Genomic DNA, 22,796 nt, shown 5'->3' with positions numbered 1-22,796 from the left:
GTAAACAACTCAGATGATGTTATTTTACCTCTCTTTCTCCGATCAACTTCTCTACTTTTTTAAGTGTTTATGGGGGTTGGTAACTTACAATCGAAGTGTTCAAATTTCATGGGATCGGTCAGAATTTTGACACACACACTCACACACATATATATAACACTAAACTTTTTTTTCATAGAGTGTGGCCGACCCATGACCAAGCCATAGGTCCACCGCTGATCGAAATAGTTTCTCTCTTCCAAAAGCATTAATATCCTAATCCTAATATGTAATATATTACTTTATAAATTCCAAACACTACATGTTACCAACTTTTTAAAGTTTCCCAATTCGGCCAACTCTGCGCAACTTGGTATCACATTTGTTTTGGATATAAAATGTCATGTCTTAAAATCCGATTAAAATTATAAATTTTACACGTCACTAACATCTTAAAGTTTACTCATACATCATGAATGAAACACTTTATATATATTGATAAATAAATTACACGCATCTTAATCCTAAACATGTGGATACTATAAAAAAACCGTGTTGCCCCATAGTTCCAATTGAGCCGTTCATAAATAGGAACAATAAGACTTTTTTTTTCGGTTGAAATCAGCTAAATTCTTATTTGGTTATTCAGTTCAATTAAATATCTACTGATTTCGATTTAATCCAGGTTTTTGATATTCAATTTGGTTTTTACGACCAAATATGACCAAATAATCATATTCAGCTTCGTTTTTTGATACGACCGAATAAGCATATTCAGTTTTTTTTTCGGTTATGAAAAAATAATAAGCTAAATTAGAGGTGTCAAAAAAGGGTTAACCGAACCGACCCGAAAATTGAATCGAAACGGAACCGGTTTGAAACTGATTGAAATAGTAGGTTCAGAACCGATTTGTAATTTTCTCCACCAAAACCGGTTCCAAACCGTTTGACCAAACTGAAATCGGTCAAAACCGGGCAAACACCGGTAAAACCCGAATCGAAACCGATCCTAACTTGGCCAAGAAATCGGATTCAACCCGAACAGATGCCGATCATAAACCGGTTTTGACTGTTGTGGACCAAACCGAACCAGTTTCAACCCAAAACTGGTTTGAGCACCTCTAGTGTGTAACCCGACCCACTTCATAAAAAAACGTTCTTAGCCAAAAATCCCTAAATTGGTTTGGACCCAATGCAGCCCAACCCGCAAGTTTGTAGTCTTGTTCCCAGAAACCTGTTTTGGACCCAACCCCAATCGATTTTATATGTTCAAACATTTTCCCTCCTAAACCGGTTTATAACCCAAACCATTTTTAATTTTTGCTAACCAACCCGAACCGATTTTGAAAAAAAAATACTAGTTTTGTAATTAAGCCCATAATGTGAATTCAACTGGGCTTTCATGGGCTAGTCCAAAATCCAAATATGCAAATACTAGTAGAGTTTGACTACTTGTACCTGACTGACTACCGTTGAACAATACACCGTGCGTGTATCTATTTGCATCTCCGTCGTCGGAAACCACCATGGACAAACTACTAAGCGTCGGGACTAAAATCGTCGCCGTCGGCCGTAACTACGCCGCTCACGCCAAAGAACTCGGCAACGCCGTTCCCAAGGTTTGCTCAATTCGATCTTAATTTCTCAAATGTCATATTCAATTGAATTGATTATATGTGTCTTGAATAATATTAGGAGCCGGTGTTGTTTATGAAACCTACATCTTCTTACTTAGCAAACGGCGGTACGATCGAAGTACCGCATCCGTTGGAATCGCTGGATCATGAGGTGGAATTGGCGGTTGTTATTAGTAAGAAAGCTCGTGATGTTCCTGAATCGACTGCTATGGATTACGTCGGAGGTAATCCGATATGGTTAACCGATTATTATCGGTTAATGTGTCTTCGTTAACTGACTTTAGCAGAAACCGGACCTTGTATGTTTGTGTTTTTATAAATTTTATTATATTTCTATTTTCATAATTTAAATTGAGCTTCGAACACCATAACCGAACCATTTCAACAGAAACAAATGAAAAAATAATAATAAAATAAAAATACATTGGGCCTTAAGGGAGCCCGTAGTGGGCGAGAAAAGTGATGGTTTTGGGGCGACAAGGGGGGGGGGGGGTGCTCGTCGGCTGTTTGTTTGTGTGTGTGTATTATTATTATATGTGTGTGTGTGTGTGTATATATATATATGGGTCTACAACACCATTACACCCAAAAAACAAAAACCTACCCTTTGCTGGCTGGGCGCCACGTGTTGCAATTCGCCCCAATTTGTAGCCCCTCCACTACACATAGCCTAACCAGACTTGGCCGAAACGGACCCATAACCGACGGTTAACCGACCTATGGTTAACGGACCATCCGGTTATGGTTATGGTTAAGTTTTTATTGAACGGTAGTGGTTATGGTTAAGCAATCTTACATAACCAAAGCTCGGTGATGGTTATGGTTAAGCTTTAAGTTTATCTATTTATTTATTTATTTATTTATTTTTGTTTATTATTTTTTTAATGCCAATGGTTATGGTTAAGCAATCTTCTATAACCGAAGCTCAGTTATGGTTATGATTAAACTTTTATTTTTTGAACGCCAATGGTTATGGTTAAGCAATCTTTCATAACCGAAGCTCCGTATGGTTATGGTTAAGCAAAACCAAACTGAATTGACACCCCTAGCAGTTAACATTATTTCTAATAAATTAAGAAAATAGAGTAAGGTTTACACAGAATTTTTTGTTTCTACTCTCCAATTTCATAAATTCTTGACATTGATATTTGGATTTTAGATTTACAGATTATCTTTTATCTGAAATTAGTCCCCAATTATTACTGTCACAGAAAAACAAAGTAAAAAGGATCAAAAAGATGATTCTTTATAGAACATATTCATGATCTCAAAACTGGATATTTGCTTCATTGCAGGCTATGCACTTGCACTGGATATGACAGCAAGGGAAATACAGGCTTCTGCAAAGGTAAAATCATGTTTTATGTTTTTGAAACATATAGTCACCATGTCAAGTTAAATAGCCTAAGGAACAATGTTATTATATAGCATACTCACATTTTCATTGGCATATTTCACATACCAGTCTGCCGGGCTTCCATGGACAGTTGCTAAAGGCCAGGACACTTTCACACCAATCAGCTCCATTGTAAGAACTATGAACTTTTCAAAAATTTTGTTACACAAGTTTTGTTTATTTTGATCTTGTTATGTTATTATAAGTTGATGGTTAAATGATAAATCCGTTACAGCTTTCATTATCAAGGGTGCCGGATCCTCATAACTTGGAATTGTGGTTAAAGGTACAACATTTCATTAACTTGTAGTACTGCTTTTACAATTTATATTTATAAGTTGATGCGTATAACTATATAATTCTGCAATAAAAAAACAATGGTCTTTACTTTTTTTATTTTCATCCAAATTAATGTTTTACTCCTTAGGTAGATGGAGAAATAAGGCAAAAAGGATCAACAGAGGATATGATTTTCAAGATCCCGTATTTGATCAGTCATATTAGCAGTATTATGACACTTCTCGAAGGCGATGTTATACTAACAGGTATCTTTATAAACTGTTTTTGTTACTCTACATCTATACCATTATTCTAATGTGGCCGGATATATATGGCGAGCAGGCACACCAAAAGGTGTCGGGCCGGTCAAAGTTGGTCAAAAGATTGAAGCTGGCATAACAGGTCTGTTGGATGTCCACTTTGATGTTAGAAGACGTCAAAAGTCGTTATAGAAATCCCGAGTTGAAAGTTGAAACACGTTTTCGAGCGTGTTTGGTTGTTTGAATTTGGCTCTATTGTGTAAGTTTTTTAAACGTAACTTCAACAGTTGCATTTGCTTGTAGCATTCTAAATTTGGATGATAATAATCCCTTGAAACGCTTGAGAATAAACATTTAGTTGTTTCAAACTACATTATATTATATAAGAAATACACAAGAAATACATTATAAATTTGGATGATAATAATCCCTTGAAACGCTTGAGAATAAACATTTAGTTGTTTCAAACTACATTATATTATATAAGAAATACACAAACCATTATATAACCTATCATAAATCATTATATAACCTATCATAAATCATTATATAACCTATCATTATATTATATAAGGACAAATGTAGCTAACACCACCTAAATCTTAAAAAACCCAAAGGCCTCAAGAAACATAAGTCATTTATTTTTTACTTATGGAAGATATTATAAGCAACCGAAATTAGAATTAGAATTTCTTTATAAAGTCGATTATGTGTTTATTGATCTCATCAGGCTTCTCTTGATTGATAAAGTGAGCTGCACCGTCAATCATTACAACCTCTTCCAGTAATGGAACATCCTTCTTAAACTCGCCATCGTTTATGTAGCCCTTGACACCTGGCATATGATAGCCAACGTCCATGTCCCCGGCTACAAATTTTGTTGGCACCATAACTTTAGCACCCCTCCATGCTGAAGTCAGTTCCCAGCTCCCGCGGTCATGTTACCAACCTCAAATATATCTTTTGTATATATATATATACATGTTGGTGATTTTAGTATCATCAAGAAAATATGATTTACTATAATACCAAAGGGAAATAAAATAAAATATTGACACGAGTTAGGAGATGCAGAGTACAGTCTATGTTGTTACTATTCTTGTTTCATGCACTAGCGGACTCGGTGGGTGTCTCATAAAGTTTAATGGAAACGACCACCAGTGGCAAGTAAATGAAAACTTGGTTGTTGATGACTAGTAATTTGGAGAAGTGGTAATTAAGCATCAATGATAACTTGGTCATGACTTACCGTTGACTGACAATGGTTCCGTTCATGGTTTTTTTTTTCACATGTATAACGGTTCTATTGTCGATAATGATAATTGTCATGACTGCTAACCATCAACTTAGCAATTGTGATGATTTGTTTCTCATATAACAATTGTGTTGATCTATAAATACACAATTATCATATTGGACTTTCGAAGAGCCACATAAATATTTCAATATGAAATTGTCTGACACAATTCAGATGAATCTTTTAATTAGTTACTTACAAATGAAGAGCTCGGTAATAGTTGATTCCACCGGTAATTCCCGCTTTTTCGTGCGGGCTAGCAAAGTACTCGATGTCTTCTTCCGACAACCAAGGTGGTAAGGTAACCGGGACATCAGGCGGTGAATGTAGAAATCCTTTACCTTTCGGGAAAAAAAGTGGTCCCGGATCTCGTAATGTCAAGAACTTTTTCATAAATGTTTGGTAACTCATTTTAGCAAACTCAGCTTCAATTTCACCCGGTTTCTACACCAATAAATACACACCATTAAACGTCACAAAAAACTAAATTTCACATATATGAAAATAAAAAAAATAATAATAAGGAAAATTGGATTTAAATAATCTAAATTATGAACTATTGATAAATAACAGTCTCAACTAACGGGCTGGCTGGCTGTTGATGACACCATCTATTAACATACTTGTCCGGTCGTTGAAAAACGTTTTCGGCCAGAAAACTCTTTTTATTTGCCAGAAAAATGAACATTTTCGTCTCAAACTCCTTTGTAACATTAGATCGAACCTTTAGGAATTTTTCTTGTAAAACCCCAAATTATTGAGGTTGCAAGAACTCTAGAATCACCATCGGAGTTAGCAACGGTAAAATAAGAGGGGGTCGCGCCAGCTCTATGATGGTGATGGACGACGGTTTGAGGCCAATCCGGCGAGCACCTAACCACTTAGACGGTGAACTAGGACTCTGATGACGGGAACGAACAACTGTTCATTTGCTTGATAGGTTGAGAATCAGTCAAATCCCTAACACGCAAAAGGTTCCCAGCGATAGTGGTGGTGGTGGTCAGCGTTGACGTTCAAGTGGTGGTTGTCGACGGTGTGTGGTGTTTAGGTGGTGGTGGTGTTCAAGTTGAGTTTTTTTTCTTGTCAAAAACGTTTTTCCGGCGACTAACGGAGTTAAACTTCTTTTAGTCACGACTCGTTGGGAAAAAATATGTTAAATGATGAGATTGTCAGCAGCCAACTCGTTAATTGAGACTGTTATTTACCAATAGTCCATGGCTAAGGTTATTTTAAATCCAGTTTTCCTAATAATAACAACTGATACCTGAAACCTGGCCATATAGTGATCATCTCCGAACTCGCATCTTAGCAACTCAGCCATACCTCCATTTGGGTTCCAAGGAAAAAATACCACGCCAAGGCTGACGAAAGCCTTGACTATATCGGGCCTAAACATACACAAGTACCAAGCAATGTACGCACCCCAGTCATGACCCAAGACAAAAACCTTTTCATCTTCGTTAGTGATGGCATCAAGCAGCCCAATCAAGTCACCCACCAAATGAGGGACAGTGAACTTGGTGTGGTCGTTGACGGGTGCACCCGTAGTCTGACCATAGCCGCGAAGGTCTGGTGCCAAGCTCGGTAACCATGGTCCGCCAAATACAATGTGGTGGCGCAGAGCTCGGGGAATCCGTGAAGTAACAAGACTATTGGACCTTGACCCTTTTCGGCTACGTGCATGTTTAGCCCATTGACATGTATGGTCTTGTGTTGTATTCTTTCCATCTTCGTGTTATTTGAGCATATCGATCGAGATTCAGGTCAGCCTTTATATATATATATGTTGGTTGAGTGATATTGGAAGATAATGCTTTCACATTTGTTTGTTACACGTATTCCACGTGTCCTTGTGTGTCACATTTTTTTGTCAAGTAAATGTAATGTTTGTTTTTATAAAGGGCAAATATCATAAAAAAATCAATATACTTTCTGTTTTTTCACACAAAAATCCCTCAACAATTTTTTGCACGTAAAAGTCACTGCACATGTTAAATTTGAACAAAGAAGTGACGTAACTTTTAAAAACAATGAAATTGATTTTTTTTTCTTGTATATTTGATTTTTCCTCAAGTGTGTGTGAATATATAATTTCTTCCAACGCTATAGTTAACGTTATATATGTATATAACTACAAAGAATTGAACAACTCCACTGTCTCCACCTAATTTTCTAATCCATCTATCAAAATTGCTACATCCAACACTCAAAATCCGTGTGTAGCAAATAATAATAACAATGTAAAAACTATGTCAAAGATGAATATGTGATGAATTTAAGCAAACATACTTAGTATTAGTTAGCTGAAATAGTACTAAATAATTTAAACAAATCTGAATGCAAAAACATATAATAAGATTTTTTAAGTTGTCTGATACAATTTTAATCATGGTTAATTAAAAATATTTGTTTATAGAAAAATGTTTTTTTGGCTATATCTTCCCAAGAATCCATTATACAAGGAACACGTCCTACTCAAGTAGTATAAAGCTTAGGAAAGAACATTTAAAGCTTCAAAAAATCAATCTCATATTGTTTTTAAAAGTTACATCACTTCTTTGTTCAAATTTAACATGTGCAGGGATTTAACGTGCAAAAAATTGTTGAGGGACTTTTGTGCGAAAAAACAGAAAGTATGTTGGTTTTTTATGGCATTTTCCCTTTTATCAACCCCACAATTGTTTTTTCAGTTAATCTGTAATGTTTGTTGATTTGAGTCGCATGCATGTTAACTTTTAGACATAATTGTATGGGTAATTTTGAATATAGGGTCGTTTGGCAGCGTGTAGAAGCAGGGGTACGTGTGGGTATGGCGGCCGAGAAGGGAATGTTTATTTTGGGTGGTGTAGCTGTTGGAATTATGGACTGGCTCGGTTAAGTCAATGCAGCCGACCGGGATGTGACCCGTGAGAGTTACACCTTGGGCAACGAACCAAAATCCGCTTAAATGGTTTAACCGGTTAGTGACGAATGTATTGTGACGGAATTATTATTTATAATGGTTATAAATAATAAAGTTTATTTTCTACTTAAATAAACTAGTTCGGGCTTTTAACGAGAGTTAAAACGAGTTGGACTTGGGCCCGGTTAAAATTTATTATTTAAGATAATTATCATATAAGAATACTAATAATAAAAACCTAATTCTTGGAGAACAAGAAGATTCTCACCGTCCCCAAAAGTCTACATAGACTCCAACAATATTGGAGTTAAAGGGTTTTGACTTTTTCCATTAGATCTCTCGGTACGCAATCAAGTCACCGGCCATTAATTAATGATTTGTTTGCCGCTGCCAAGCTTAACCTCAGCCGCCGTCGCTGCCGATAGTGTATCGACCACCGCCACAGGAAGCCCCGCACCACCGTCGTTGTCGTAGTGCACCGCCGCTGCCCCGGAAGTTCGTCAACTAGCGTTTGTTTGTTGAACCTCGGTGTCTCAACCGGTTATTTATTAACCGAGGTAAAATTAAATATATTGTCGGTTCACAATTATATTTATTTTGTTTGGTTCGTACTCGTATTGTTTGTAACCGGATCCTGTACGGTTTTCCGTTTTTGGTGATTACTCAATTTAATATTCCGTTGCGTTTTCTCGTTTATTATTAATTTGATTAATAATTATGAATCCAATTAAAACCGGGTTTAATTGTTAAACCGTTGACTGATCACCACCAACAGTGGTATCAGAGCATTGGTTACAACATACGAGTCGAATCCGGTCTTTTTCACCGGATCTACATCATAAACTTCAAGCTAGTTGAAGTTTTTGATCTAGATATGTTTTTTGAGCAATCTTGGTTTGGTCAATTTTTATTTATTTTATTTGACCAAAATATTGCTCAACTTTATTTTTTATTGAATATGTAAATCTGGCCCGACTTTGTGTGATTGGTTGTTTGATTTTGGCCATATGGATGGTTCAAAGTTGTATTTTATTTTCGGTTTTATTTTATGGTTTTTGGCCACTTTGATGGTTCAAAATTGTAATAGATAGGGTTTGGTTTTTCATTATACGTATTTTAATATTGTAATGAAGAAGACCCGAAGAAAAACCGAGGACGAGCTCATGGAGTTCTTGAAGTCAGTGGGAGTAAGCAAAGATGACCGGATGCACCAAAAGTCCATCCTTGTGGTTGTTTGTGTTGTGACCCCTTGACCCGATTGGTCTTGCTAATAGGCTCTAGCAAGACCAATCACCTTTTGGCCATTTAAGATTTACATATTCTTGTTTGCTATTGTGGTTGCTTGATTATAATAGGTTATATTACCACCAACCTAATACCAAATATATTAAAATAAATTTTAATCAACCAATTTAGTTTTTGCAAAATTAAACTAAATTTGATTTTCCAAAACCTTATAACTTAATAGTTTAACTATTAACTTAAAATTGGTAAGTCATATCGCGACAAACTTAGTTTTAATAGGTTATTTAAAACTAAGTGTCCTGAGAAATGAAATGGTTCATCAAGTTGTCCCGATTTATACAGTAAAACTGGACTTTTACTCTATTCGGTAAATTCTAAAATTAATCCCAATTTTAAAATCAATAGTTTATGCCATCATACTATAAGGCACACTTGAGGCATACTGCGAAATTTCAAGTGTTTGGAGCTACAGCACCACACTTGTTTTCTAGCCTATCCTTTCAAGGTGAAAGGGTTTCGTTGACACAACCGGCCCTTTCACACGTGTCTGTACTAGGGCGACTATTATTTTACTCTTCTGTTACGTGCTACAGCTGTCTGAAGACTAAAGTGGGCATAGATGAGGCTAAACGTATCTACCTAGACAATTGTTGTCTTAATAGGCCTCATAACCGAGAATTGTGCTTTATTCATAATTGGCCATCGTTGTCAGTCTGCCTAACCACTTACTAATGTTGTGTGCTACAGCTGCCATTACTAACTGGGAGCCAGATTCTCAAATCCCTATTTTATTAATGTTAATTGGGTCATTAATAATATGTTTATAACATCGAAAATACTAATTAAATTTATTTTTCTTATTTAAAACAGATGTCAACTGATAATAACTCTTCATTCACCCTCAAGACTATTCTTAAGAAAGAAAAGCTAAATGACACTAATTTCCTTGAATGGTGATGTAGATGTCGTGCTCTAATAAAAAACAAGTATTTATGATGCTTAAATACCTATAACTAGTACGGGTATGTAAGGTCGTCTCCACAGGGAATCAGTGGAAAGTGCAAGTAAAGTTCATAATTATTAATTAATTAACTACGGTGGACAAACGATCTCAAGTAGTTTATAAAAGAGTTGATTTATAAGAACACACGATTACTTGGAAAAGTTTGTAAATAATAATGAGAAAACGATTCACTTCAGGTGTCACACCCCAAAACACGGCCTAGGAGTGTGACGCATATGTTGGTACCACAATTGTAATTAAATCAGAGTTGCGTTAGTTTGCGGAAGACTTATAAAACTTTAAGGATCAAAAGTGTAACATGTATATATACATTCAAAAGACGGGATTATAAAACACCCGTTATAGTTGTTAACAAAACATTACTTGTTTATATTTACAAACCACCATTTTAAGTTTACAAAATAAATCCGAGCCATCGGATATCATAGTACTTCGTCATTCCAAGCTCTAACTTTGTTCACCTGAAAAATGTAAATAAAATAAGTCAGCAACGAATGCTGGTGAACACGCTGACGAAAAAATAATTTCTTTTTACTTTATTACCCCTCGAGACTATGCCTGTCTCGGCCTAACGTGGCTTAGGAATGACAAAGTCAAATAACACATTATAAATTTGAGCCTCTACTCTAGGTCACCTCAGCAAACACCGCAGCGTTCGACTTAGTTAAGTACCTGTAAATATACACATAAAGTCGTACTTCCTGCAGGAGAGCGTCCTACGACCAAGGGTGGTGCGGCGTACCCACCGCATAGTACCACCTATGTAAGGATCCAGACACACGTATACCACAGCCTGAGGGCTAGGTTTATACCCTTATTTATAACGGTTTTAGGAACACGTAGTTCATTGTCCATGTTTGACTCGTTTGAAAACAAGTTTATAAAAGTTTGGGGGCGTATTCACCTTGTCGCTTTGGGATCGGCATCACTCACCGTCCGAGGGTCTTTCCCTTATTTATCTTGCACCTATAGTACGAGTATAAACATTTGTTAGTCGGATACACGATCCGGCTTAAGACCTTTAATCTTATTTTATACCTCAACATCGATGAACCATTAGTTCATTTTCTTTTACTTAAAAACCTTTAGTTTAAAAGTAATTATAAAACTTTAGTTTATAAAAGCCCGACGTTTCTTCTTCTCTAAGAAACGTATTCTTTTCTTTTATTATTTAAGAATACTCATTTATGCATTAAATAATATTTTTCATAATAAAGAATATATATACATATATACTTACACACACATATATATGTATTCACGATATTCACTATTCATTCTTTCATTCATTTCTTTGTTATGTTTTCTTTTCTTTTCTTTTATCGAGGTATCGAGTATAACCTCGACTTAAGGCTTAAGATTTTAAATATAATATTATATTATATTGATTTGTCGTTACGCCTAACCTTATTGGCGTATTGGAAACCCTAGGAACTCGAGCAGTACTTCAACGCCGCTCTACTTTCTCGACACTCTAAACGATGAACACCAATCTTCAAAAATTGATGACACGCTTTTCGAGAACAAACACCATCTTGTCGTATGTGGGTGGAGGGTGGCACGAACTTTGAGAAAACGTTGGTACACAAACGAGGATTCGGGGAACGCTTATCGAGGCTAGAAAACTCTTTTTATTTGCCAGAAAAATGAATATTTTCGTCTCAAACTCCTTTGTAACATTGGACTGAACCTTTAAGAATTTTTTCTTGTAAAACCCCCAATTATTGAGGTTGCAAGATCTCTAGAACCACCATCGGAGTTAGCGGTGGTAGAAGAAGAGAGGGTCGCGCTAGCTCTGTGATGTGATGGGTGGCAATTTGAGTGAAGACTAACAGAGTTAAGCTTCCGCTAGTCACGACTCGTTGGAAAAAAAATGTTAAAAGATGAAATTGTAAGCAACCAACTAGTTAATTGAGACATTTATTTGCAAATAATCTATAGTCAGGGTTATTTTAAATCCAGTTTTCCAAATAATAATACCTGAAACCTGGCCATGTAGTGATCATCTCCGAACTCGCGTCTTAGCAACTCGGCCATATCTCCATTTGGGTTCCAAGGAAAAAATACCACGCCAAGGCTGACGAAAGCCTTGACTCTATGGGCCTAAACATGCACAGGTACCAAGCAATGTACGCACCCCAGTCATGACCCACGACAAAAACCTTTTCACCTTCGTTTGTGATGGCATCAAGTAGCCCAATCAGGTCGCCCACCATGAGGGACAGAGAACTTGGTGTGGTCGTTGACGGGTGCACCCGTAGTCTGACCATAGCCGCGAAGGTCTGGTGCCACGGCTCGGTAACCATGGTCCGCCAAATACACAATCTGGTGGCGCCAGGAGTACCAGAGCTCGGGGAATCCGTGAAGTAACAATACTGTTGGACCTTGACCCTTTTCGGCTACGTGCATGTTTAGCCCATTGACATGTATGGTCTTGTGCTGTATCCCCTCCATCTTATTGTTTTTGAGTATATCGATCGAGATTCAGGTCAGCCTTTTATATATATGTTGGTTGAGTGAAGGAAGACAATGCTTTCACATTTGTTAAATTTTTACACGTATTAACAGTCTTTCCACGTGGTCCCTAGGTGTCACCTTTCTTTTTGTTACTTACTGATTTCTCTTTACCTATTCGGCTCATATCATAGCATATCATATCATCATACTTCTTTCAACATACTCGACAAACCTTACGAGGTAGTGATATCTTCCCGTTTCTACCCGGCCATTCCATCGCCGCAATATAGAATCACGTACGTCAAAGACCTTAATTCGATGATTAATTTGAAAAACATGCTGAATTCGACCTTCGGTAATAATGGAGATGATGGTTTTTCAATGTAATGAAAAATCGCTAATTTAGCTTAAATAAATTGTGCTTCTCAACTTAATTTCTATGTCCTGTTCCGGTTTATATATGTTACAATTAAGAACAACAACTTACAAATCATTTGTCCTTTTATAATCGTCTGCATCACATAGTTAATTTAATGTTGTTGCTATCATTTTCAAATATGTGGTATAAGGCAAAAAGGATCAACAGAGGATATAATTTTCAAGATCCCATATTTGATCAGTCATATTAGAGGGGCCGGGCACTAGTGTGGGTAAGGTTCATGGGTAGTTTACCACATGAGTCCATGACAAACTCATCTCTAACTATATAGGTAGTTTGCCAAATTACAATTTGTGGCAAAGGTTTACCGTGCGGTTATATGACTGTGGGAGACTTTTGAAGAAATTTAAATACCCATTAATAATCAATTTATTACATATATTACAAAAAAAGTTTTAGGGTACTTATAACAATTATTTTCTGGTTTGTGCGTACCTAAGGGTAGAAATGAAATAACGATGTATGATTGGCCGGTGAATAGGTAGTACCCATGAATGCCCTTTCCCCTCTTAGTGGTATTAACACCTCTAAAAGGCGATGTTTGTTGGATATCAAAGAAGACAATTGATTTGGTGATTAAAACTATGAACAAGAGAATATAGATGGAACTGAATTGTATTATGAACTATTTAGAAGCGCTGCTTCATCAAACGAAACAACGTTTCATCACTTCTATTCTAAACAGCGTCTTTAAACAACTGTGACAAACCCTAACTGCCTTAGCGGCCTAGTTACAATAATTACAATTCTACCCCTTTACCAAATAATAATTACATAATAAACTATTAACTTATATCCTAGATCAATGTTATACTAACAGGTATCTAATAAACTGTTTTTATGACACTATATTTATACCATTATCCTAATGTGGCCGGATATATATGATGAGCAGGAGCCCCAAAAGGTGCCGGGCCGGTCAAAGTTGGTCAAAAGATTGAAGCTAGAACAACAAGTTTGTTGGATGTGCACTTTGATGTCGGAAGACGTCAAAAGTCGTTATAGAAGTCACGAGTTGAAAGTTGAAACACGTTTTCAGAGCGTTTCGTTGTCTGAGTTTGGCTCTATTGTGTAAGTGTTTTAAACATAACTTCAACAGTTACATTTGCTTGTAGCATTCCAAATTTGGATGATAATAATCCCTTGAAACACTTGAGGTTAAGCATTTAGTTGCTTCAAAATAAATTACATAAGAACCAGATAAACCATAATATAACATTATAACCCAATAATGTTGATATGACCTATCAACATATTTAATTCCAAATTCTATATTGTTCCTATGGTTATCAAACATAATTTAAAAACTCTAATTTGAAAACATGTTTATGCAACAAGTAGTAATCTAAACCGAAATTCACGCATCCACAATGAATGTGTCAAGGACAAACGTAGCTAACGACACCCAAATCTTAAACCAAAGACCTCAAGAAACATAAGTCACTTATTTTTTACTTATGGAAGATATCATAAGCATTTGAGACCGAAATTAGAATTTCTTTATAAAATCGGTTATGAGTTTATTGTGTTGGAAGAATCTGCCAAACAATTGAATAAACGAAAGCAATAATAAAATTAAACCTGTGTCGTGTGTAATCACACTGCCTTAAAAGCGATTTGAGCACTACCGGGGTACAAATGTAGATGTTGCCAGTCACTCTCCAAGGTTAACACAGAGATGAATTGAAGTATTCTTGTGTACTCAAGAAGAAATCAATGATGAAGATTGAATGAGCGTATGATCAGTATATTAGAGAGGATGATTGTTGTTATCTTATTAGGGTTTGAAAATAACTAAAAGAAAAAACTGTTTTCTTTTTGTTATATACCGTAAAACTCATCTGGTGGTCTTTTAAAACAATTAGATATATTAATATTATATTTAATAATATTAAAGATATATTAGACTTTCTTTTAATTCCAACAATCTCCCACAAAAAGATTGTCAAAACAGTTCAAAATATTCTGGTCATATAATGAGTTTGTTTTGTACATAAGTGTTAATATCTTACGATTTGAATTAACACGTAGTGTAGTGAGGCAACATTAGAACTTCATTAAGTGAATAACTCTTGAACTTAATGTATTCAGATGAGACCCCCACAACACATACCAAACCCGGTGTTCGATTCAATCTTCACGGTACTACAAAAAATTATGTGGCCATGTACAAACCTTGGAACTCATGAGTGCTCTAAAGAGATAGCCCGTATCTCTTATAGAAGGCGGCCTCACCTTCACACTCACATAGGTAATTTCAATTAAAAGTCTACCTCATACATAGACTAACCCACACGTTGGTTATGAAATCATTAAGAACATAAAATGTTCACCCTCTACATAGTATCGGTGCATTCATCAAGTTCGTCTCAAAGAACCACCTCATTAGGCTATGAAATTAAGAGATACAATTCTCAACCTTTATTTAATACACTACCTTTTGTCATAGGGATGAGAATGTAGTGTAAACTAGGATTCATACGGTTTCGTTTGACCACTGTGGGTGCCCACCATACGATCCTCACTATTGGGCTTAAGCCCCATCCCCCTCGACGTTGATAAGACCAAATATTTAGTCAATGCTTTAGTTAATGGATCTGCCAAATTTCTATCGAGTTGGTTTTCAACTTCAGATTTATAAATTATAAACGTTTTGTCAGCCTCATCTTTAGACCTTAAGAGGTAAACTTTAGTATATCTCGAATAATCATCAATAAAAGTCATATAATAATGTTTACCTCCTTTACTCGTTGTATTTTTAAAATTAGCTAAATCTGAATGAATAAGTTCTAGCAAATCGGTACTTCTACTAGTTACTTTTTTAAAAGACTTTTTAGCATGTTTGGCTTCTACACATACATGACACTTAGCTTGTTCATACATATTACTAACATGAATCGTGCCCGCATTTTTAAGTCTTTTAATAGATGAAAATCCAACATGGCCTAATCTAGCATGCCACATATTAGCAGACTCAACAATATAAGCAGAACTAGATGCATTATTAGAAACATTAACAGTGTTCATCACAAATAATCCACCACTAAGATAGGCCTTCCCAACAAAGTTGCCATTCTTTGAAATAACAATTTAAAAGCGATTTTGATCTCAAATCACCCAAGTAGAGATTATGAATCTGTCAAAAATTATTCCTGATCTGTCAAAACTCGAACCATTAGACGGAACCAATTACAGTCGTTGGTCTCAAAAGATGTTAATATTTTTTCGAGCATTTGCATATAGATTATGTTTTAATTGAAGATCCATCCAAATACCATGTTCAATCAGCCCCTATTCAGATTATTGCTTCTTCTTCATTCATGCCATCAATAGAAACTGTTAAAAAATATGAGAAGGATAACAAGGCTATTCGTGGTCATTTATTAAACCATATGACCAACAATTTATTTGACTTGTTTATTGAATACAAATCCGCAAAGAATATTTGGGACACATTAAATAAAAGATACGCGTCTGATGATGCGAGAAGGAAAAAATATGTGGTAGGGAATTGGTTGCGGTTCATGAAGTGGGCTGCACCTTCCATCACCACAACTTCTTCCGACAATGGAATATCCTTCTTAATCTCGGCATTGTTTATGTAGTCCTTGACACCTGGTATATGATAAACAAGGTCCATGTCTCCGGTCACAAATTTTGCTGGCACCATAACTTTAGCACCCATCCATGCTGAAGTCAGTTCCCAGCTCCTGCGGTCATGTTAACAAAATCAAATATGTAATGGATTATTTCTTTTGTACATATATACATGTTGGTGAGTTTAGTGTCATCAAGAAATATATTGGGTAATTATGATGGAGGATACGTACTCTTCTATTTTTTCTTATTTTCCTAGGATTTTAATAGTTATTCAAGCCCTAACGGATTCCCCAAACTTAAATAAAATTTGTTGCTTACAAATTTTTGAGCTCGGTAGTAGTTGATTCCACCCGCCTTTTCGTGCTGGCTAGCAAAGTACTCGATGTCTTCTTCCGACAACCAAGGTGGTAAGGTAACCGGGACATCAGGCGGTGAATGTAGAAATCCTTTACCTTTCGGGAAAAAAAGTGGCTCGTAATGTCAAGAACTTTTGCATGAATGTTTTGTAACTCATTTTAGCAAACTCAGCTTCAATTTCACCTGGTTTCTACACCAATAAAAACACACCAATCATCACAAAAAACCAAATTTCACTTATTCAACAAATCATATGAAAAATAATAATAATGACTAACTGATACCTGAAACCTGGTCATGTAGTGATCATCGCCGTACTCTTGTCTTAACAGCTCGACCATGTCTCCATTTGGGTTCCAAGGAAAAATTACAACGCTAACGTTGACCAAAGCTTTGACTCTATCGGGCCGAAACAGACACAAGTACCAAGCAATGTACGCACCCCAGTCATGACCCACAACAAAAACCTTTTCATCTTCGTTTGTGATGGCATCAAGTAGCCCAATCAGGTCGCCCGCCACATGAGGCACGGTGAACTTGGTGTGGTCATTGACGGGTGCACCCGTAGTCTGACCATAGCCACGAAGGTCTGGTGCCACGGCTCGGTAACCATGGTCCGCCAAATACACAATCTGGTGGCGCCAAGAGTACCAGAGCTCGTGGAATCCGTGAAGTAACAAGACTATTGGGCCTTGACCCTTTTCGGCTACGTGCATGTTGAGCCCATTGACATGTATGAACTTGTGTTGTATCCCCTCCATCTTGTTTTTGAGTATTAATCGAATATGAACTATGGGCTCATGTGACTCAGGTTTTTAATATAGATCCGCTGAGTGAAGATTATATTTCCACGTTAACATTAGCATGAAAGAAGACAAAGGCATTTAATTATAGAAATGGACGGTGTATACACTAACCAATCGATGGTGGTAATCATTTAAGATCCATTTGATCGAACTCACCCCACCACTGCTACAAACATGTGATATATATGATATAGGTAAAGTTAAAATATAAAAGGAGACAAAAATGAGAAGTGTGAGAAGAATTTGTGACCACACATAAAACCCTTTAAAAATAGATTAAAAAAATCATAACTCAAAATATAAATAAAACAATAAAAAAATAAAAAAACTAAAATGTTTCCGCCATCATTTCCGTTAAAAAAAATAAAAAAAAATTGACGAAAAGACACAATACCGAGATCAAAGACACAATGACGAAAATGAACAAAAGACACAATTATAACTAAAAAAGACACAATAGATCGCAAAATATAACATAATGCCGAACAAAATATAGAACAATATTGAGTAATATAACACTATATAAAAAAAGATACAATGTCAAGGAAAAAAAACACAATGACGAAAATAAACACAAAACACAATAATAAACAAAAAGACATAACGGCTTTTATCACTTAACATTGTGTTTTTTTATGAGAACGAGAAAGACGGTTTAAATATTTTTTTGTTTTTCTGTTATATTTTGAGTTATGATTTATTTATTTTTAATTTTTGTTGACGGGTTTTTTATGTGACTACAAATCCTTCTCAGCTTTCTCATTTTTGTTCCCTTTTATGGAATAACTTAACCACGTATGATTCTTCAAAAATAAGATTATATTATATTATCAAACAGGTGCTAATTGCCTTTCAAAATGACTTATACGAAATAAAACTTGGTTTTATAACTTTATTATAAGATAACTGTTAGAATGTGATACGTATCTCACAATTAGGCCTTATGTAGTGGGCGACGGATTGGGGCGAGAGATGAGCGACAGGGGCTACAACACCGCCCCCGTGGGCGATTTTTGGGGCGGGGGCGGATTGTTCTTGTCGCCTGGAGATGTATGTGTATGTATATGTGCTGTGTGTATTGTACGTATGTATATATATTTATATTATTATTATATATGTTTGTGTGTGTATATATATGTATATGTATATGTATATGTATATGTATATATGTTGTGTGTGTGATATATATATATGTTGTGTGTGTATATATATATGTATATGCAAAATGAATCCTATAAACAACCCGAACCAACCAAACCACCCATTCCCTCATTTCGGTCAACACCATGGTTCGCAAAATCAACCGAAGGTAAACTTATAATGGAACCCGATGAACCTAAACCAACCGAGCTATCCGTTTCAATTTCCCGACCCAAACCTAAATATGTACGCCAACCGAGCTATATGTTTTTTTAGTATTTTTAGTTATGTATTTTTTTTGTATTTCTTTTTAATTTTAATGCATTTTTATTTAATTATTTGAAGAAATTGGGTTTTATTTGATTAGTTTAATTATAAAAAGAAAATAATAAAAAAAGATACCGTGGGCCCAACTTGTAGCCCCTACACCATTACACCATAAAAAATAAATTTGCCCCCTTTGTTGATGGGCGCCACGTGTTACAATTCGCCCCCACTTGTAGCCCCTATACTACACATACCCTTATGAACTTTTTGTATTTTTCGGTGGTATAGTAATGTCACCTCAACTGTCAAGTTACTGATAATTGCATCATGTGTCCTCATAGCTATATTTTAATGAACAATAATGTCTCTAAATAAGTAAATGCATATTAGGTGACATAGACATTAATTATGTATGATGGGTGATGACGGGGTAGGGCCCTGTTTTGTTTATTTTTTTTTTGTAGTTACTCGTACCGTAAACGTTGTATCATAATTAGCTTGTCGGTTTATTTTCTTGTATGTTTGGACCTGAGGCCATGTACACAAAACCCATTTGGGCCTATTTATTGGAAGAGTGCATGATATGCTCTTACCTATATAAGGTGGAGCATACTCATGCACACATTTTTTTTGCAAATTATTTTATCCATTCACCAACTCTATCCTCTTACTCTCCTACCTTTCCATTTCAGGTGAATAAAAAACACAAATAAGATATGAGATATCGGTTCCTCACTAGTGATTTCCGCTAGCTAGTGTTGAGATTGATCCAAGTAAACTAGTTGTTTCTTGTTTGATCCGTCCATAGGACCTACAATTGGTATCAGAGCGGGTCAAATCTTATGATTTAACTTTGCTCTTGATATTCGGGTTCTATTGACGCTATTACTAGAACCGAGACGTTAAAACATGTTGAAGTTTAAAAATAAAGTTTATAGATCTAGAAATAAAGTTGGAAATAAAGTGGGAAATAAACATGTTTGAAGCTTCTCCTTGCAGATCCAAATGTTTGGGATCTAAGTGCCCGATCTGGGCGTTTTGGGAACCCGTCTGCCACAAGCCTAAAATCCAGCGACCATACGGTTCTTCTTCGGCGACGTTTCAGAGGTTGAAGATGTAAAAATATCAAACTCTGATGTGCGTGAGTGTCGGCTATTTATGAACGTGGCAACTGTGGATGAAGATGTGACCGACGAGTTTGCCAGTTACTGCTGGCGATGGTAAACGATGGCTGTCCGGGTTTCAATTTAACAAACAAAATACAAAAAAGAAAAATAGTCGTAGAAATATTTGAGTTAGCCTCTGATAAACGAAATGGAATAATTGGGGCACACATTTGGGGTAAAACAAAAGACAGGTATATGCTATGCTAATAAACTGTTCTACCTCCTTTTAATAAGAATTATACTAGCATACCTCATTTTAGTTTCAACACCCCACTAGAGGACGGAATGGTCTATGACATTAGTCATGTGCCAAAACCAAAGACATTTGTTCCTTATGTCTCTAAAACTGTTGATCCAATTCTTTCATCAGTTAGTCCTAATGGTAGTTAATCTTTTTTAGCAGGTTGGGTAGACGGGAATGAATGTGTGGAAAAGGACATGGGTTATGGAGAGAGAAAAGTTTTAAATTCATTTTTTGATTCAAGTGTGAATCCAAACAATCGTTTGATAACTCGTTCTGTAATAATAAAACAGTGAAAAACATTTTGAATGATCATGTATTGTATGAGAGTGTTGATGTTGACGCCTCTCAAAATGATTTGAATGAAAATGATATTTCGGTTTTTGATAGTGATTGTGAAACTATATATGATGAAACTTACATTAAAACAAATATGCATGAAAAGGTGGTTGTTGAGACAAATGTGACTAGTTGTTCATCTAAAGATTGCAGAATTGAGGGAGACTATAATAAAAGAAATAGTTTTGAAAATGAAAAGGTTAGCACATAAGTAAATATGTTCTGCCTCACAAAAAGTCGTTCTTTCAATCCACTAATCAATATGAGCACCCTCATTTATACAATCACTTTGATAACAACTACTACGGTTTCATCAACAAGATTATGTCAATTCATTCTATTCAAATGTTTTTGATGATCGAGGTTACACATAAGATAACCTTCATGTTCCTTTCCTAGCATCACCTTCTGATGATTTCTATAGGGACTCTAGAAGAAAGTGTTGTTTTGTGTGCGATAATCCTTCTCACCTTGCAAGACATTGCAAGAACTGGCATAGACAACAAAAGGAAATGAACAATTGGTTTAATCAGTTCCGTTCAATGGTTGTACCAAGCTCAAGAACAAGAACTCAATCTGACAATTATGCCAGTGAAATAGATGTGATATCCAAAAACAATGCGAGAACCGAAAAGCCTTTTTGGATAACCAAGAAGGAGAGAGCAAAAAGGGGTTCTAAGACTGAAAAGCCAAAGAACCCGCATAAAAGAAATGTGAAAAGAAGTCAAAAGATTAAAAGATCCGAGGATTTTGTTTTAAAATCAAGAAAAATCAGGAAGAAGACGGTCCCAAAAGTCTTCTAAAACCAAGAAACCTGCCTCTGCATGGGTTCCCGAGGACTGTTCTTCTTATTCGGACACACCTCAACACTTCATAATTCCAGAAAATAAAAAATAACTTTCGGTAACTTTGTGGTTGAATTTCCCGAGATAACTTAGGAGACGAGTCCTTACTATTTGACGTTCAACCGTTCAACCGTTCGATGGTGGACACGTTTCGTTTGGCGGTGACATGGGAGGAAATATCACAAAGAGAGGAAGGGAATCAAACAGAATCTTACCGTTTGATGATGTAAATCTTGTAGAATAGCTCAACCACAATCTGCTCAGTGTTTCACAAATTAGTGATCGACAGTACCCCACTCTATTCACAGAAAATGAATGTTTGATCTTAAAACCAGGTTTCAAAGTTTCTGAGGAATAGATCTTGATGCGTACTCCAAGGCATACTGATGCTTATATATTAGATATGAATAGCTCTTACTCATGTAAGACCCTTCATGTTTAATATCTAAGGCCTCATAGAACGACTCATCAATTTATGGCATAGACGTCTTGGTCATGTAAACTTTAAAAATTTAAACAAACTAGTCAAAGGTGAGCATGTGAGGGGATTGCCTGTTAAAATCTTTTCTTGCATTGAAAAATGTATTTCGTGCTCCAATTGCAAGCAACACAAGCTCCATCACAAGCCCAAGACGGTCAACAACATAGATTCCATTCTTTAACTTTTACACATGGATTTATATGGTACTATTCATCCTTTGGCAATCGGCCAAAAAGGCCATTGGCTTGTGATTACTGATGATTATTCTCACTTCAGTTGGACTTTCCTTTTAGGGCATAAGGAAAACCGCCCAGTTTTTGATCAGGTTCATTACTCTTGTGGAGAAGCAGACAGACAAGAAAGTGAAGTGCATTAGAAGTGATAACAAGACTGAGTTATGCAACAAAGCAGTGGATGATTTTTGTCACTCAAATGGATTAGATTGCCAATTCAGCGCTCCATACACTCCACAACACAATGGGGTAGCTGAACGTCGCAATCGAACGCTGATAGAAGCTGCAAGAACTATGCTGTTAGATTCCAAACTTCCATTGTTCTTTTGAGGTGAAGCTATCAACGCCGCATGCTTCAAAACAAAACCGAATGATCATCAAAAAGCGCATGAAGAAGACTCTTTTT

The 22,796-nt window shown here is 36.0% G+C and overlaps 1 protein-coding gene and 2 pseudogenes across 2 annotated transcripts; 1 reads left to right on the top strand and 2 right to left on the bottom strand.

The window, feature by feature from the left end:
* The first annotated feature begins 1,422 nt into the window (after positions 1 to 1,422).
* LOC143606554 (oxaloacetate tautomerase FAHD1, mitochondrial-like) lies at positions 1,423 to 14,072 on the top strand. Of its 2 annotated transcripts, XR_013148768.1 has the most exons (8): positions 1,423 to 1,598; positions 1,675 to 1,840; positions 2,912 to 2,964; positions 3,082 to 3,144; positions 3,248 to 3,298; positions 3,440 to 3,557; positions 3,634 to 3,814; positions 13,992 to 14,072. XR_013148768.1 is itself a non-coding variant. In XM_077082295.1 (7 exons), the coding sequence occupies exons 1-7, from the start codon at positions 1,506 to 1,508 to the stop codon at positions 3,741 to 3,743; spliced, it is 654 nt and encodes a 217-aa protein (XP_076938410.1). In that variant the 5' UTR covers positions 1,423 to 1,505; the 3' UTR covers positions 3,744 to 3,902. The 2 variants fall into 2 exon arrangements, 1 of the variants encoding a protein (XP_076938410.1); XM_077082295.1 differs by lacking the exon at positions 13,992 to 14,072 and having other exon boundaries at positions 3,634 to 3,902.
* On the bottom strand, positions 4,114 to 6,612 carry LOC143606575 (epoxide hydrolase 2-like; annotated as a pseudogene).
* A 1,312-nt stretch (positions 14,073 to 15,384) lies between the features above and the next one.
* LOC143605957 (epoxide hydrolase 2-like) lies at positions 15,385 to 17,741 on the bottom strand (annotated as a pseudogene).
* Between the last annotated feature and the right edge of the window lie 5,055 nt (positions 17,742 to 22,796).

The sequence above is a fragment of the Bidens hawaiensis genome, unplaced genomic scaffold (assembly GCF_021521415.1).
Source record: "Bidens hawaiensis isolate Kalapana, Puna unplaced genomic scaffold, B.hawaiensis_p1.1 tig00002123_1, whole genome shotgun sequence".
NCBI lineage: Eukaryota > Viridiplantae > Streptophyta > Magnoliopsida > Asterales > Asteraceae > Bidens > Bidens hawaiensis.
Note: the sequence above shows the minus strand (reverse complement) of the source record. Positions and strands in the feature narration are given on the sequence as shown.